Source organism: Azolla caroliniana, unplaced genomic scaffold (genome assembly GCF_043228905.1).
Source record: "Azolla caroliniana isolate FFs.n. ecotype wild unplaced genomic scaffold, voAzoCaro1.0.p SCAF_17, whole genome shotgun sequence".
Taxonomy (NCBI): domain Eukaryota; kingdom Viridiplantae; phylum Streptophyta; class Polypodiopsida; order Salviniales; family Salviniaceae; genus Azolla; species Azolla caroliniana.
The window spans coordinates 2,050,423-2,069,385 of NW_028230452.1; the positions used below are offsets into that span (position 1 = coordinate 2,050,423).

The following is an 18,963-nucleotide window of genomic DNA, read 5'->3' on the forward strand; positions in this document are numbered from 1 at the left end:
TGTGATAGTTGTGGTTTTCCCAATGAAATGGTTCACCATGTTTTATGGGTATGTCCTATAGCTAGAGCAATATGGAAAAGAATGTTGAGAATTTTGTATCCTATTTATGGTAAATAGGTGTACACATGGGGTTTTGTGAGATGGGGAAGGTTGGCTGAAGAAATACAGAATTATGAAAGGGACTATGTTGATTTTCTTCTCTTCTCCGATGGAAGACACGTATTGGAGGCCTCTTATACTACACAAATCCATTGTATGGAAGAAGACAGGGTTTGGTCTACGATATCGTCTTTAGTAGTTTGGATATTGTGGAAGGCAAAATGTAAGTGTGTATTTCAGAAAGTCAAACCGAATGCGATTGAGTAGTCAAGGAGATATGGTTGATGTTCATGCATGCTCTAATAGGTCAATATTAGGCAATACATGGTGAGCTTGATGTTGTGTTTCGCAAGCAACAACAATTTCGAGAAATTTGATAAAAGGCAGAGGTCTTCACCTTTTTTGGGGACAGAATAAAATGGAGATATGCTCCACTAAGATGCCTTTTCCGCCCCATGTCTTGAAAGGACCATGAACGAGGGTTTCTGCTACTAGACATGTTGATTCATGTGGGTAGGAGGGTTCTAATTTATTGTGTGGATTCTTTTGTAGCCTTTCGACATCTTTCATTAATACCACAGTGAATCTTGACTTAAAAAGAAAGAAAGAAAGAAGATGACGAGTAGCACTTGACCTCCATACTCTACTGTAACAAAAGGTACCTCTTTTGTTTTTATCGCATACGTCATATATATATATCATACATTGTAGATCACCTTTTTCCCGACGTAACCCATAACAAAATTTAAACATTATGCCTTACCTTTGTAATAATTATCCCTTGCTAATTGAGCTGTATTTTTTTGTTGATTTAATGTTATCTCTTTCAACGAACCCCTTGGATCATAACCTTAACCTATTATAAACCCGAATTTAAGTGCTTTTCTACGTTGCACATGCCAAGTCATGATAGCATATGAAAGTGTATCTCAAGCATCAAAGTTGCAACTTGCAACTTGTCTTATCAACAACAACAAAGGTGCTTGGTAATATTTCAAAGTTGACATATATTGTTAATGTTGTGCATTGGTTGCATTTAAGAATTTCTATTCAAGTACAAAGTCATGTTGCTTATTAAGACAAAGAAGTTATGACATATAATACAGTAGCGGATATGTTATCAAGGGCCCGGTTCGAAGATGACATAATCGAATCGGATAATGAAGAAGTTTCCGAAAACTACTTTGCTTCGGAGCACATATGTCGGGTGAACGTGATTCGGGAGTTTTGAGAAGACGAATACAAGGGAGAAAGCTTACTGATTGGGAAAGTGCTACAAGAAATCGAGGAATCATTGAACAATAAAGAAAAGAGAATCGATATCCGAAGGAAGAAACGGCAAGTCCAGAAGTTCTTCTTGAACAATGGATTAATTTAGAGGGAGCCGAAAAGACCAAATGGTATACCACTCCGGGTAGTTGGCACAAAGGAACAACAGAAACAAGTAATATCCAAATTTCACGAATCCGATTAGGCTAGACATCGGGGAACATGGGCAACATGGGCAAAGATCAAGCAAAAATATTGGTGGAAGAATAGGTACAAGGATGTAGCAGAGTTCACCGAAAGTTGCGAAAAATGTCAAATCTACTCTGGAGTTTGACATCAGGACAAATTACATCCAACATTCTCACCGACAATCAACTTTAAATGGATGGTCGACATCGTGGTCATGCCAACCGCGATTGGGCAAAAGAAGTACTTGGTGTTAGCTCGGGAGGATCTGACGAACCAAGTAGAAGGCCAGGCGCTACGGAGAAAAACATGTTCTGTAGTATGCCAATTTCTCCTGGAAGAAGTGTTCTGCAGGTACGGGTGCGTAGGACAAGTGATTGCGGATTGGGGAGAACTTGACTCTAATAAAGCTAGGGAATTCTTTGCTAAACATGGAGTACGAATGACACTAACCACGATATACAACCTAGAAGCAAATGGGAAGATCGAACGAGGACATAGTCCAACCGTGAATGCACTTGCAAAAGTGTGCGACGGGACGGTGAAGAATTGGCCACAGATGCTTCTGTATGCACTATGGGCAGATCGCACAACGCATAGTTCCGTGACCGGATGTATGCCAACGGAACTTATGACCGGACAAGCTCTGGTTATGCCTACGAAAACCGCAATTGCAACATGGACAGTGCCCATGGAAGGAAGAGATGAGACTTTAGGAAGAACTACTGGCGGTCCAAATACGACAACTAGAAGGAAGACAGGAAGACGTAACGAAAGCGGTGCACCGACAACAAGAAGCGTGATTTCGAAACAAACATCGATTTGATAAAAAGCACCAACTTCGACTGCGGAAGTTTGAAGAAGGGGATTGGGTGATAGTCTACAACAGTAGTCTAGATCATCAATACAACTCAACAAGGAAATTTGCTAAAAGGTGGTTCGGGCCATACGAAGTTCGAAGAGCATTTGACAACAGAACTTACCGGTTAACTGAGCTAGATGAATCAATTCTTCGAGTGCCTATAGCAAGGAAGCAAGTGAAGATTTTCAAGACGCACATTAATGCAAAGGATTGACATATAAAGGATGCTCAAGCTATGGGAATGACTTCAAACATGCTTTCGTCTTTTTTTATTTCACATGTAAAAACTTGTAAATTTTGGCCAAGGAAATGTGAGATAGATACTATAGGAAAGACTTTTTCAAATGTATTTTCATCTCGAAAGCTACAACTTAAAGAACCATTATAAAATGTAAAGATGGATAGAAACATGACAATCATGGACTAGGTTGGAAAAATAAGATTATTTGTTGATGATTTGGCATTGATAATTGTATTGTAAATGGTGATGTTGTGTGTGTGTGTGTTTAAGGAGGCCATCCAGCTTTAAAATATTTAAACAATCTATTTATGCTATTGGAATACTATCACTTGACCACTTGGTACCTAAGTTGTTTCAAGAGGAACAAAATAAAAGTGCATCCAAGAGTGGTATGGATTAGAATAAAGAAGCATCTATTAATGCTCATAGACACAAATTTCAAAGAGGAAGATGGCAACACTGACATAGATATCAAGATTATGGAAAATGACAAATCAACAAATTTACAATGAAAACAACAAGAATATGAGAATTACAATAATAACGGAGGAAGAGGGAGCGTGCAAAGCAGGGCCAAATGTCAAAACAATTGAGGAAATTATCGTTGTCATTCACCATTGTTAAGAATGCAAATGAATGTGATGAAAATGCACTTCATTGACCATTGTTAAGCTTAGTGCAAACGATGTTGGTATCTTGATTCCGACCACGGGCCAAAGGGGGGCTTGGCCTCATAGACCCCTTAATGCAATGTCGAGCATTGCTAGCCAAAATGATGGTTCGATGCCTCCTCCAGGTAAGGGGTGCTGGAAGGTTCTACTTCGCAATAGGTTGCAGGCAGGGACTCCCAAGTATGGTAGGCCTTGGCCTGACTCCTTGAATTGGTGTTGCACGAGCGGAGTCCCACCCAAGATGGCTTGTCATTTGGAGGAGAGGGTCACGAACTCCATCTTGCGGGCATGGTGTCACGTACGACATCATTTGGTCAAGCACACACCGGAGACACTAATCGAGTGGTCTGGACAACCATTATTTTGGAACCCTCAGGTGCGAACAAGTGACGACATGATGTTAGGGCAGCTTAAGGGCCTAGCATGGGGAAAGTTGGCGCAAACAGGGCTCCACTCTATAGATGATTGGAGACGCACAGTGGCTTTAGGAGGAGCCCACGAGGTCCCATTCCCTCCCCTCAAGGGAGCCATGAAAATGCGGAGATTGATAGTTGAGGTAGTTGATAGGGTTCCGATGGGGGAGGTGAGAGTGGATGCTTGGTTCGGTCTCTTTGATGAGGCTGGAAGGGTTAAGTTGTTGAAGGGCGTGAGCGGATCGGGAAGAGATACAATTTTTGGGGAGAGTCAGAGTAGGGGCTCTTGGCACCCAATCTGCGTGGTGGCACAAGTTGATAACATCTGGAAGACAGACCCGGATGTTGCTAAGGTGGAACCCCATTGGAAGTTATGGGTATATGGTTGTCGTCCCCTCATTGAACTAGAATGGAACCCAGGGGATTTCAGGTGGAAACATGATGGCAGATTTCGCCATTTCTTCGAGTACAACACTAAACTGGATCGGACTTTTCAACTACAGCTAGACGGCCCCTTACGCAATGGTTGGCGTACATTGGGCATCCCTGATGAGGTGTTCATTACCTTTTGGAAGAGTCTCTAGCGTCTCCACATGCCGGGAAAGATAAAGTTTTTTTGGTGGCAAATCGGTCATAATGTGGTTCCCGTTGGCAAATGGCTAGGTGAACGTGGCGGCCCGTTAGGCTGCCCACTTTGCCATTCACCTATTGAGACTCTGAAGCATTGTATGTGGGATTGCCCTCAAGCTCAAAAGGTATGGGATAGAGTGACTCACCTCCTTGCGGCATGTGAAGTGGAAGGAACAACATCGTGGAGTGTTGCAGCATGGATTGATCACTTCGTTGATAGGTGGACAGACGCCTTCAATGCGGATAGTTGGTGCAACATATGCATGAGAGGCAAAATCGCCAAGATTCGATTTGAGAGAGGCTTGCAGTCCGCATCCCCTAAGTTCCCGGAAATTTGGATGCTGATTGTAGGCTTCACCCTGTGGTATGTATGGATAGCGCGTTGCCTAAAGGTCTTTCAAGATCTAGTGTGGCCCCCGGAGGAAGTGATCATGGACATATGGTTTGCGCTTATCAGCTGCCTACGAGGGCAATTGGACGAGGTTTGTAGCCATTCCAATGATGTGGTCACTGCCCGTTTGCGGTTTTGGCAGAAATGGCAGAACACGCCTATGGTGACACAAGGAGGAAGTGGCCCGATGTTGAACTACCAGCCCCCACGCTGGCTGTTTCCGACTCACTTACCACCCTCCCTTCGTTGTCAGCCCCAAGAGTTGTCTCGTACTAGCCAACACTGAAGGGCGTCGCTTTTAGCTATAGGTACTTACATTAAGTAGTCAGTCTGAAAGGTGATGTAACTAGTCTTATTTTCTTGAACTTGATCGGAGGGAGATTCCCCGATCTATGTATAAGCCTCCTTGTACATTCTCTTTGTAATAACCCTTCCTAACTAATGGGAAAGTAGCTTCATTTTGGAAAAAAAGAAAAAGAAAAAAGATGTGTGGTATGTACTCAATGTAACAAAGAAATGTCTTTTGGTCAATTAGTAGGGAAGGGTATCGATGTGTTATTTAATAAATTTGGATGCAGAATAACAAGTTCAAATATAGGAGAGACGATTATATCTAGAAGAAAAGTAATACACGCGTTTATGTTGAGTGATACAAAAAACAAATGTTTGGTTGCAAATGAGGAAATGAATTCGAGATGTGGCATAAGAGACTAGGGCATGTGAGTGCAGAAGGACTTCTAGATATGAACAATAATAATCGTTTTACCTTTGTGTGAGCAACGTTGTAAACCATTAGAGTTAGTTAATACATATGTTTTTGGTCCTTCACAAGTTCCAGTCATTGGAGTGTCAAGGTATTTTTCAACAGTTATTGATGATTACTCAATAATGGTTTGGATATGCTTTACACAAAATAAAAGTGATGTTTTTTCAAAGCTCGTTGAATACAAGAAAATGGTAGAAATTAAATGTGATAGGAAAATCAGCGTACTTTGAAGTGATGGAGGGAGTGAGTATATGTACATTGAGTTTGATAAATATTTGAAAACAAATGGTATCATAAGACAAGTCACCCCTCAAATGATTGAGTGGCAAAAATATAAAATAGAAACATTTTAGAGACACTGAGAGCGATGTTGTCGACTCTAGTTCATCAAAATAAGTTGGTTTTGGGTTTATGCATGACATTATGCAATGACTTTAATAAACAAAATCCTAACAATCATAATCGATACTAATACTCCCGAGTCCCATTGAGTTGTCCCAAGTTTATACGTTAAATATTTTTAGATGTGTTTGCTATATTCATTTACCTAGTCAAGTACTGCAAAATCTTGATGAGAAAGCAATAAAATGCATTTTTCTAGGAATGATGCCATAAAAAATGGATGTAAATGCTTTGATGCAGTTAATGATAACTTTACCTTTTTTTAAATGTGAAATTTAGATGAAATACATTACAGAAAATCATTGGAGTGTGAGGTGCAAATGCCTTTGTCAAGTGAGGCAAGGGACATGAATGAAGATAGTGATGGTGAACATGGGAAAAAGGATGAGATTGCAGATGAATTTGACATAAATAATATGACATCAACTTTATAATTGAGAAGATCTACTAAAGTAAGAAAACTTGTTCAAAGGTTAGCATATGATAGTTGTATTGCACAATATTATCTACTCGTGGGCCGTGGCTAAATTTACTAATTACCGCGAGCCTAATTGTTTTGAAGATGCATGTGAGAAATCAAAGTGAATGTATGCTATGCACGAAGAATTGATGCATTGCATAAAAATGTTATACCTAGGAGGCTAATGCCTAGACCCATAGGGATAAAGGATGTAATTAGTTGTGGATGAGTGTATTGGTCTTAGCTCAAATGGTTCTTTAAATAGTCGTAACACACAAGTAGTGGCCAAAGGTTATTCTCAAAAGTATGGTGGAGATCATGAAGAAACTTTTGCACCAATGGCTAAAATGATGTCGATTATATTTTTTATTTCTGTGGCAACAACTCTAAATTGGACTTTAAATAAAATCGATGTTAAAATTGTTTTTCTAAATGATATTTTGACGGAATAAGTGTTCGTGGAACAATTAGAAGGTTCCAAAAAACAATCTCAATCTTAACTTTGCATGCAACTTGAAAAAGTGATTTTTATGGATTGAAACAAACAGCAAGCTAATTATGGATTAAAATGTTGAGAAACTACTTGTATCAACTACAAACAAAGTCTTGTAATACATCTAACAATCGGCAACAATTCAGCTCGTGTTCAGTTTGGGAGTCTAAAACTCAAACCATTTTAAAAAAATAAAAATAAAACCAAACCAAACCGATTTGTGAAAAGATATTAAATGGAAATTGTCTAAACTGAAACCATTTAAAGCAAACCATTAAAGGGTTTTCTAAGTTCAAACCAAACTATTCAAGAGATTCACAAACAAGTGAGGTGTTTTAAGCCACAGTTTGCAATTTAGTAACTAGTTTGTGTGCAAACCAAGTTATTATCGACCATGCACTCAATTTTTCGAAGATATAAATTTTTTTTAAGAAATGCTTAAGTCATATTCTTAACAATCCATGAGCATTTAATTGAGAAATCAATTAAAATACTTCATTTCTCAAATGATTAAAATTTAAACCACTAACACAACAGAGCATAAAAAATATTCCAAAATAATAACTTTGAATGCACGTGCCCAAACTATGTTACATAAACACGTGTTAAAGCATTGATGAACCATTATGGTTGAACGCAAGCTTTGGTGTTGTTATTGTGAATCTCCTTTTATTTTCTCTATTCTCATTTCCATGAATTTGAATGCAATATTGTTCTTGGTTATGACCTTTACACCATCACAAATGTTAAGATGTATCAACAAATGGTTATAAAATTAATGTATTTGACTATTACAGGACCAAGTATCGCATTAGTTGTTGGCATAGTTAGTAAAAACATGCAGGAAACTAAGAAAGCATACTTGAGGGGAGCAAAGAAAAGAATTCTACGATACATTGAAGACACATTGGAATATGGTATTTCGTTTCCAATGATGACTTTTCTCATCATTTCTTTTATGATGCAAATTAGGTTTGAGATAAAGAAACAAGAGTAAGTACAAGTTGATATTAGTGTTCACTTGGAAGCGGGGTTGTTTCATGGTTATCAAAGATGTAGCTAACAGACACGTTAAGTACTACTAAAGTAGAGTACATAATTGCAACCCGTATTGTACATGGAGCTATATGGTTAGAGATGTTATAAAAATGTTATTGTTGATTATCTATTGTGATTATCATAAGCTCAATCTTGTTAACGACAAAATTTCATGCTTGCAGTCAAATTACTTAAGTGCAATATCATTTTGTTTGTGAGAAGATTGTTGAATCTGTAGTTGATTTGGACCATGTGAAGACAAATGATCAAGTTGTTGATATCTTCAGTAAACCATTCCCAAAGAAAATTTCTTTTAAGTTTTGAAACAAGCACATTCTTTATAATATGAAGATGTGCATAATAGGAGTTTTAAAGTATATATCAATGTTGGAACCTCAAACCTCCACTAGGGTACGATGATATTTGTTATATTATACGTACAAAGTATCAATATGATTGATAAATAGGATGCCGTGTAGCAACCATGGTGATGACCTTCACTTACATATAAAGAGGGCTTACCTAGCCATTTTTAATACATATACATAGATTTTTGGTTTTTTCCTACATAAACCAGTTACAAATTACAGAATATGTACTTTGTGCATATTTGCAATGGACACATTCTTATCACATATATATGTATATTACTAACATTTTACTACTAGAATACTAGTAATAGTTGTATTAAATCATAGATTTGCTGCTTGCTTTGGGTATTGTTTTTTGGAAGGGACATCCCCTTTCTATCAAGCATGTACTCTTGAGTCCTATCCTTACACCGGTCAAGACCCATCCTTCAATTATGCTACTTTGAAAAAACAATTAGTAACACTGAATCAAGTATAACCAACTATAGACAAATTTGATTGGGGGGAGGGGGGTGATTTATGAGGATATATAGGTAAGTACATATATAAGTTAGGATGGATCTAGCAATGAATGCGAAAGTGAGCCAAGATATCTAAAATATCCATTTCATTAATGCCAAGGCATCTCCTATTCAAATATTCCAAATTAAAAAGGGTGTTCTGTAGAACACAAGTGCCTCAAAAAGTCTATGAAAATAACTACTTCATTATGTAAAATTCAACCTCAGTCAAAGTTATCACGTATCAATAATTGTAAGTCAAGAATACATCTTGCGTTATCGTCCACTAAATTAATCTCTTTTATATATGACAATGGATTGTGTATATGAGTGATTTATTGGGTATATATGCATGTAACATCACAAATGGTTGTGACAATTGTGTGTCTATTTGGTTACTTTGAGGTTTGCAACAAATCACACATAGTCTATACATAATTGTACTTCCTTACGCATTGATAATCTTACTTCAAGCTTTTGTGGATGGTAAATAAATACTCTATGACTAAATCGAACTTTTGTTAATCTATTTCTTATCCATATTTACTAAGGTTTTATCTATGACAAACCCTTCTTGTTTGTTACGGTTCTCATGAAATGGACAATCACATTCATACTCCATTCGTTTAAATGTTCTAATATGACACGTCACAAACTTTCTTTATGGTTTTTAATTGCATGACATTGAGATTTCCAATCCGTAATCTTATACATTCCTAAAATATGTGGTTGATAGTTGTGCAATAATGGCAATTTTACGCAAGCACTGTGCATGACCTCAAACGAAAATATTGAAGAGTTATCATATTGAACACAACCACAAGAATCACTATATTTATGTGTTTATTTCCTTAAAACTTTAGAACTTCCTCATGATAACCTTGTGAATATATAAGAAATAATTAGCGGTCATTTGTCTAAAGTAAGGTTTTTCTCGTGATAGAAAGTCCAATATTTCACATTGTGCTTTAGAATGCAATGGCTTCTTTTTCTCATTTCTAGTTGTTGTGGTCATGATGTACATTTTTTGAACAAGGTAACAAACCTTTCTTATTGTTTCTCTTTACATACCTTTGTCACTTAGTAGTAGTTGTTTGATTCTCTCTATGTCCGATTGCATGCCACCGCAATCTCTTGGATAATTGTGTTAAAGCTACACCCCAACATCCAAATGCTCATTAGAACATATCCTACTTGTACAAGTTTTATTTATGCTAATTAAGTTGTAAACTCAACAAAACTTGGAAGCTTGTTTCATCATCTAGCCTAGCCATAAACTCCACAAACTATTGCATCTCATATACACTATAAAGGTAGTATTGATAAATTCCAATTTTGTTAACATTTGTTTTTTATATCAAGCTTATCGGTGTCAATCAATAAGGAAACAATTGACCTATCGAGTAGAAGATGTGAAATGTTGACAGTTTTGAGTAGAGAGAGACAGAGAGAAGAGAATGTCATCAAGTTTTAAGTTGGATCAAATCTTTATGTTGGTACAAAGCTTGTCATGATTATTCAAATTTCACCTTGTCAAATCACATGGTAAGAGTGCATGAATGGAAAAACCTTGAATAGAGTGTGTCAATTGATCAATACTTTGTTTACACACATATTTAATCACAAAAAATTGGAGCTATTGTCTCTTACTTCCACCATCAGAGCCCTTAAGTGATTATAGTATGGAGCTTGACTGAGAGGTCAAATTGTCACGAATGTTCTCAAGGAACATCCTTCATTGTAATTTCAATTAGTTTCATTCCATAATAAATTATGCCAATTGATCTAACATGTATACTAATCTAGAGTAGATTAATCTATTAGTGTATGTATATCCTTAGGACCTTAGGGCGTTTTGCTTAATACTAATGTAGTATAATTTTTTGGAAAAAATCAAAAAAATTATTGATGGCAAAAAAGTCATTTGATCTCATGGTTGTCTAGAATTTATCGGTTGGGCCTCACTCTCACAACTAAAGTTGCACACATCGTGCTTCCCAGATGACAATGTCTTGTTTCCATTGGATTTTTAATCAAGGAAAGTCTTAAAAAGTGTAATTGAGATCATATGTATGAAGTATGGTATTATGATTGAGCAATCATAAGGCACTCAATGGTTTCTTACTTTTGCTCCAAAAAGTGATGCAAATTTTCCTCGGAGTGTGTGGTTACAAGAACAAAATTTACTACTAAGGTATTGTGAAAAGTGAAGCGAAAAAAACAAGGGAAGGAGCCTACCAATATATGTGGGTTTCATTCATTCATCATGTCTTGTGTTCCTCCTTGTGCTCCAACAATAATAAGCAATACTTAGGATAGGTAGCTCTTCTCTTTGTTTTTTGTTTTTTTATCTCTCTTGTGGAATGGAATGAAAGGAGGTAATTACGTGCCTACGGCCTCCTCTCTCTCTCTCTCTCTCTCTTCTTCACTCTACTCCCACCTTTACTTTTAACACACAAAAAGCAAGGAACTCAAAACTAAATACATTCTTCTTGAGCCACCCCCATAAGTTTTATTACAAAAAAGGGATAAAAAGCCATTTGACTTGCCACCTCCAAGTCTCCCTACCACACTCCAGAGAGATTCATTCCCATCAATTTGATCGGTTAAGTGTCACGATCGATCGAAGCACTCCGAAAGATGGGAGGGGGTGTCGTACGAGTAAAACACAACATCGGCAGTGTTTATGCACCGACTTGGGAGACAAGGACTGTTCGGCGGTAACTACTACGACTATTACAACTAGTATTACTAATACTATCTAGGGCAATGAAAAAACTAATACAAACATATAATTCTCTGGTGGGACGGGATTCGTGGTGGGTTCCGGGCCCACTATTGTAGGTTGGTTGGTTCAAGGAGAGACAAAGAGCGCATATGGGTGTGTGTGTGTGTGTGTATGGATGGACGGCCGGACATTATGGGAAAGAAAATTTAACGTCTCTGCCCTGCCTGGGATGATGGTCTTTTATGTATTTAAACAACAGTAAACAAGATCACGTCTCCCACTCCACCTCCGCCTCCTCCCTCGTTTCACCACTACAGCTCCTGCCGTTCTGCTTCTCCTTATTTTCACCTAGCTGCTGAGCTCCTCCCCCATCCCACCACCCCATCATCATCATGCCTCCAAATTACGCCGATCCGGTCGACGTCCCCTACTTCTTCTCACAGCTGCCGCACCCACGCCATGACCATCATGACCAGGACCATGAGCACCATGACCATGACCATGACCATGACCATGACTATGACCGCGTCCTACTGGAGGGCGCCTTGTTTCGCCGCTCCGACCCTTTCCCTTACCTTTTCCTTGTGGCCATGGAGGCCGGCAGCATGCCACGTGCATTGCTCCTCCTCCTCCTCCTCCCCATTTCCTGGCTCCTCGCTCAATCTGGCCACCGCGCTTCCGCCTTCAACCTCCTCCTCTTCGTCGCCGTCTCCGGCCTCCGCCTCAAGGACGTGGAGGCCGTGGCCAGGGCCGTCCTCCCCCGCTTCCTGTCCGAGGACGTCTCCGCCACCGCTTGGAAGAAGCTCTGCACCTCGCAATCCCACGGATGGGCGGCGCTCGGGCCGCGTCGGAGTCGGCGTCGGCGGCTCTGCGTGGTCACGGAATGGCCGCGTGCCTTCGTGGAGCCATTCGCTCGCTACCAGCTGGGCGCGGAGCAGGTCGTGGGAAGCGAGCTCATGGTGGCTCCCCGCACTGGCCGCTGCATTGGTTTCGTCAGCTCCCCCCCAACTCCTCCTCCTGGCCACAAGCTGGCGCATGTTTCTCCTGACCCGAAGCTGGCCCATGTCCCAGAGGAAGAAGGGTTGGCGGACCTGGCGAACCCAGTGGTGTTCCACGACGGCCGGCTTGCGCAACGGCCTACGCCGCTGCTCGCGCTGCTCATCTTCCTCTGGATGCCCGTGGGGATACTGCTGGCGCTCTTCCGCCTCCTCATATGTGGCCACTTCGTGCCATTCCGTTGGTGGCTACCGGCGGTGAGGCTGTCGGGGATCAACATCATCGTGAAAGGGAAGATGCCAGAGGAGGAGGAGGAGCAGGGCGGCGGGCGGCTTATTGTGTGCAACCACCGGACGCTGGCGGATCCCATCATGATATCGGTGGCACTGGGGCGTCCCGTCACGGCCGTGACGTACAGCCTGAGCCGAGTGTCGGAGATGGTGGCGCCCATCACGACGGTTCGGTTGGACCGGAACGCCGCGGCGGATCTGAAGAAGCTGAGACATTTAGTGGAGGAGGAGGGGAGGACGGTGGTGGTTTGCCCCGAGGGGACTACGGGCCGCGAGCCCCTCCTCCTCCGGTTCAGCGCGCTCTTCGCCGAGGTGACCGACCGAATCCTCCCGGTCGCCATCAACACCAAGGTCTCCCTCTTCCACGGCACCACAGTCCGCGGATTCAAGGCCCTCGATTCCTTCTTCTTCCTCATGAACCCCTCCCCGACGTACGAGATCCATTTCCTGGAGCCGCTCCCCCGCCACGCTACGTGCGGTTCTGGGGGCGTGTCCCGGGTCGATGTGGCCAACCACGTGCAGCGGCTCATCGCATCCTCTCTTGGCTTCCGGTGCTCCTCGTTCACGCGCCGGGACAAGTACCGCTTCCTCGTCGGGAGTGACGGCTCCGTCACCCCGTCCTTGCAACCCTTCTCTTCCGTCCGCAGTTAAGAGGATCACCACAACCCACAGGATATATAAATGCCGGATCAACACTCTGATCTTATTCCCCTTGCCTATAAATGTCTACATTGCATCCCTTTGTTTTTTTTCCTGGTAAAATCATATGATATAAGTACCAGCTATAATAGTAGAACATACACATAAATGTATGCATTCTCTTGATGAATTTGGAGAAAGGCTAGACTAAGTAGTAAAAGTAGGTAATTTAGCCTTCTTAAGGGACATTGGTTAATTACTGATGACGTCCACTAGGAACATTTAACTATGCCCAATTATGGTATGCATTCTTAAATTCTTTCTAAGTACAACATAAATGCTGCTTACTCTTCTTCCAGCTTTGAGTATGAATAAGAGGAATGCATATCATGCAATCAGCTGGAAACACTAGTATATACTATATACTGCATTTGTATTTTACTTTTATTTTTGGGTGTTGCTTATTCGAGATTGGTGCTCCGCTTTTAATGAAGGTATTGAATCCATGCTTTTGATCTTCCCTGGTCTGAAATGTTCATTAAACAATCTGATTGCACCTATTGCAAACTGTGATCTATAATTAATACCAAAAACCATAAGGTTTAGACACTACTCATGCATGCACTAGTCACTCTATATATTTTATCTATGACTATTATTATTATTATTATTATTATTATAGAGACGCCTATGAACTCTTCACATTCCCTTCAAGAGTCCAGTGACGAGTCCCCAATGTGACAAGACAACGTATTTTAAGTGAAACAAACATGGCTGGTCCGTTTCTTGCGGTGTTAAATGGGCAGTCCCTAAAACAAACTAGTTCTCATGTCCTTTGATTACTTCTTTTGGAATAAACTTTAAACAGAAAAAAAGTTTTCTTTCTTTCTTTCTTTAAACATCATCCTCCATTCTGGTGGATCATTCTATGATAGACTTGTAATGCTCTCAAGGGTTTGTTTCCTCTTCGCTTTTAGGGATGGTATTCAAAGGATCATCTCCTGCGATTTTTTTATGTTTGAAGTTGATATGAAGAGTAAAAATAAATGTTTCATGAAACCATTTTAAGACTATATTTAGTTAATGTTTTATGTCTTTCTTGACAAGGCCATATGGAAAATTACTTGCTCCATATTGTTCTATTGGCATCCCCCAACATCTCTGCTTGCCTCTTGAGTCACTTGTCTATTTGTGCATGCTTATACTTATATAGCTTTGATTCCAAGCTTTGTCAATGTTTTACGACAACGATCAATATACTAAGCCATATTACAACAACTCGAGAGATGCAAGTAAGAGGTCAATATATTCCCTTTGAGCATAAACTTTAAACACTTATAAATATTCAAAATGTGTATGTATTACGACAACTCAAGAGATGCAAGTAAGAGGTCAATATATTCCCTTTGAGCATAAACTTTAAACACTTATAAATATTCAAAATGTGTATGTAATTCTTTCTTTCTTTAATTTTAGCTCAAATTCTTGTTGGTGCGAATAAGAATCAACTACCCTTGAAGAGCGTAATGCCAACAATGTAGCTATGAGGTACTTGTTAGGTAAAGCAACCTAATGCATTATAGGAAATCGCTCCTCATGTCTACATTACCCGAACTCCCTTCCTCTCCTTTGTGCCCTTGAACAATACAGAAAAAGTGATTGGCAATACTGATTGCCATTATAAGAGCTGACCTGGATACTTATCTGGGCTCTCCATAACTCCTAAATCCATTTTGAGATTGATGTGATGATGGAGGGATATGAATAAATTTTATTCTTTGCTTTTGATTTGAAATAGAGAGAAAAAGATTTGATATCGCTATTCTTTTTCACAATTACACTTTCCATCTTGGCAAATGTGGATGTTTTTTACCTGAATCATCCATTTTTTCCTGAATATATGACATCAAAGACATGGCTAAAGAATAGTAACACAGAAAGGCATACCTTCACCAGTAATAAAAGCACACCTGACAACCACCTCAGCATATATTATACTCTTTTCCCCCGTGAAAAACACGTGCACTTTTCAGTTGCAATGTAAACTCCTTGATTTTAGGTTTTCCAATGACCACCAATATTCATCCTCAAAGCATTGATTTTATCAACTTCTCCTTGCATCCCAGCATCTGCATATATATCGTGGAAAACCAATGCACTTTTCACTTTTATCAGTTAACTCCTTGATTTAGGGCATTCCAATGTTGACCAGTATTCATCCTCAAAGCATTGATTTTATCAAACTCTCTTTGCATCCCAGCATCTGCATATATGTTGTGAAAGACATGCACTTTTTCACTTCCAACAATCAACTCCTCGATTTAGGGTGTTCCAATGACCATCAGTATTTATCCTCAAAGCATTGATTTTATCAACTTCTCCTTGCATCCCAGCATCTGCATATATATCTCGCATGCAGATATATGCTGCAGCATTGTCTACTTCCAAATGAATTGACTGCTCAAAAACCCATTGTCCAAGCTCCACCTTCCTCCATTTCCGGCATGCACCTAACAGAACCGACCATAATCGAAAACGGTATTCAGGTTGCACCTTTTCAACCACACTTATTGCCTTCTCAAAGTGACCTGCTCGGCTGAAAAGATCAACCATGCAGCTGTAGTGCTCTAAGTCTGGGGTGAGGCTATAAATAGTGCTCATTGCGTCAAAATACATCTGCCCATCCTCAACTAAACCTGCATGATTGCATGCTGACAACATAACAACAAATATAATCCGATCTGGCACAATACCATCTGCAACCATTTGGCCAAATAAGGCATACACTTTTTCTACTTCACCAAGCTGAGCATACCCTGCGATCAGTACTGTCCATATGTTCACATCCCTTTCAGGAAGCTCGTTAAAAACTTCATCTGCCCTCCCCAGCATCCCACACTTGGAATACATGTCAATTAATGCATGTCCAAGCATGATATCTTTTCCTAATAGGCCCAGTTTTCTTACTTCGGCAAATATATCTTCACCTTTCTCAGCTGACCCCATGTTTGCACAAGCTTTCAAAGCACAAGCGAAGGTAGCTGCATCTGCAGGAACATCTTTCTCCAGCATCCTTCCAAAGCAGTTCAGTGCTTCCTCATTAAGTCCCTGCTGGACATACCCTGCAATCATAGATGTCCAAGTCACAACATCTGGAGCTGGAATCTTATCAAATACTTCTTGTGCTTTTCCAAGCATACAATTTCTCACATACATGTGGACCAATGCATTACCAAGAGCAGTATCTTTCGGAAACAAACCCAGCCTCACAACTTCGGCATGAATTTCTTCACCCTTCACTCCACTACCACAAGCTTTCAAAACACACGAAAAGGTAAATGCATCTGGAATATGACCCTCATCTCTCATTTCTTCAAGTAAATCTACTGCTTTATTGCCTTCTGCATGCTCTGCATACCCTGAAATTAATGCAGTCCATGAGACAGCATCCTTTACAATAAGGGAATCAAAGACTTCTTGTGCTCGAAAAAGAAACCCACATTTGGCATACATGTCCACCAATGCGGTGGCAAGTTTGATATTTTTCCTCACTAAGCCTTGTTTCAGGACCTCAGCATGTATCTCTTCTCCCATATTAGCCGATTTTGTAATGCTACAAGCTTTCAGTAAGCAAGTAAAAGTAACTGCATTGGGTGAAATTCCCTCATCCCTCATCTGCATTAAACAATCCAAAGCTTTGTCAGCAAGCCCATGCTGGACATAGCCAGAGATCAATGCAGTCCAAGAGACAACATCTCGTATTGAAATGTCATCAAACACCTCTTGTGCTTTTCCAAGATCCCCACATTTTGCATACATATCCACAAGCGAGGTTGCAAGCATAACATTTTTTGCTAGAAACACTCCTTTGCTGACTTCAGCATGTATCTCTACCCCTTTTCTTGTTGATCTCATGCTCCCACAAGCTTTCACGATGGAAGCAAATGTGACAACATCTGGAGAGATACCCTCATCTTGCATCCTTTCAAAGCAATTCAATGCTTCATTACCAAGTCCGTGTTGGACATATCCACCAATCAATGCATTCCAGGAAACAACAGTCCTCAAAGGAATCTCATCAAGCACTCGCCGTGCTTTTGCAAATGCGCCACATTTGGCGTACATACTCACAACAGCAGTATTCAAATACAAATCCTCCCGAAACAATCCTCTTTGGATGATATTTTCATGTATTCTGCTGCCTTCTTGAATGTTCTTATGTTTTCCACATAGCTTCAGAAACTCCAGAAGAGAAGCCTGACCTCGATTTGATCCGAAAACAAGATTTGGACAATTCCCATTCCTTCCATCCTGCATGTATGTTATTTGGGAATCCATACACAATTTGTGTCTGTGATGGATAAAAATGCGGTGCTCTGCCTTTCATCTAGCTGTGGTAGCTGTATGAAAGTGAAAACTCATAACATATGCTCACCTTGCTGTTCTGAGGATAATTATTGTGGAGCAGGAGATGGGAAGTCTGCTTCGATGATAAGCAATCCATGTCTCTGGGCTTGGAACAAGGGTAATTCAGCTAACCCTATTAGGACCAGCGAAAAAGTACAGGAACTCGATCATTACTGGCAGAGGTTGGGAGATCGAATCCTGCCCTCTTACAACATAAAAGGATAACCTGTTGATGGAAAAAATACTCTAAAAACATGACATTATGTGCACGCCACGATGTTATGCATTCGGGGGAAGTGTATAGGTTGCAAATTACATATTTTGCTGGTTGGGCGTATAAGTTTCTCCTATCAAAGGATTTTAAGTTCTATAGTTCCAGCCTATTTTTGTGACATTATCCATACATTCAAATTTGTTTCACATGCTTAGTGTGTGAATGCCAATAATATATCAAATGCAAGATAAATGTTGTTGACAAAAAAAGAGAACACTCACATAAATCGCGTTACTTTCAACTCCTGCATAATATGAGACATATTGTTGGTATGTATCAGAGTGGTTCTTCATAATAGTAGTTGTAAAATAAAGTCCAAAATTCAAACATGTAATTGGCATGTGCTTGAGTAGAATAGATCTGCATAAGATGAAACAATTTTTTTACTAGGAGTGAAACTGTTAGTATGAAAATAGCATTACAATCATTATGATTACATGGACCAATTGCGGTATAGAAATAAAAAGATAATTTTCTGTAAGTTTGACATATACCATGGATATTCATCCAACCATAACCCACAATTGAGAATTTGTGCTTCAAAGTATGAATTTCCCATCTTCATAAGGGGACACACATCACAAGAACCTGTGTACATAAGTCCCATGGGTCATTATTGGCCTTTTTATGGATGCCAAAAAATATTTAATCTAATCACTAAGGTCATGCTTACTATCCCAATGCCTCAATATATGGACATAAACATCGTGATCATTTATTTGTATTGTTGTGATCGAGACTCAATATCAAATGATGCAATCTTGCATTGCTTTACAAACCAATTGATTAAAACCATACCCCATAAAATACTTGTGCCACTAATCATCTTGTTTAATG

The 18,963-nt window shown here is 39.9% G+C and overlaps 1 protein-coding gene and 1 pseudogene across 1 annotated transcript; one reads left to right on the forward strand and one right to left on the reverse strand.

Annotated features, from left to right (window-relative positions):
• Positions 1-11,911: 11,911 nt before the first annotated feature.
• LOC147852751 (glycerol-3-phosphate acyltransferase RAM2 pseudogene) lies at positions 11,912-13,958 on the forward strand (annotated as a pseudogene).
• Positions 13,959-15,190: 1,232 nt separating this feature from the next.
• Positions 15,191-18,124, reverse strand: LOC147852752 (pentatricopeptide repeat-containing protein At2g27610-like). Its single transcript, XM_087333438.1, has one exon. The coding sequence runs from the start codon at positions 17,781-17,783 to the stop codon at positions 15,741-15,743; it is 2,043 nt and encodes a 680-aa protein (XP_087189564.1). The 5' UTR covers positions 17,784-18,124; the 3' UTR covers positions 15,191-15,740.
• Between the last annotated feature and the right edge of the window lie 839 nt (positions 18,125-18,963).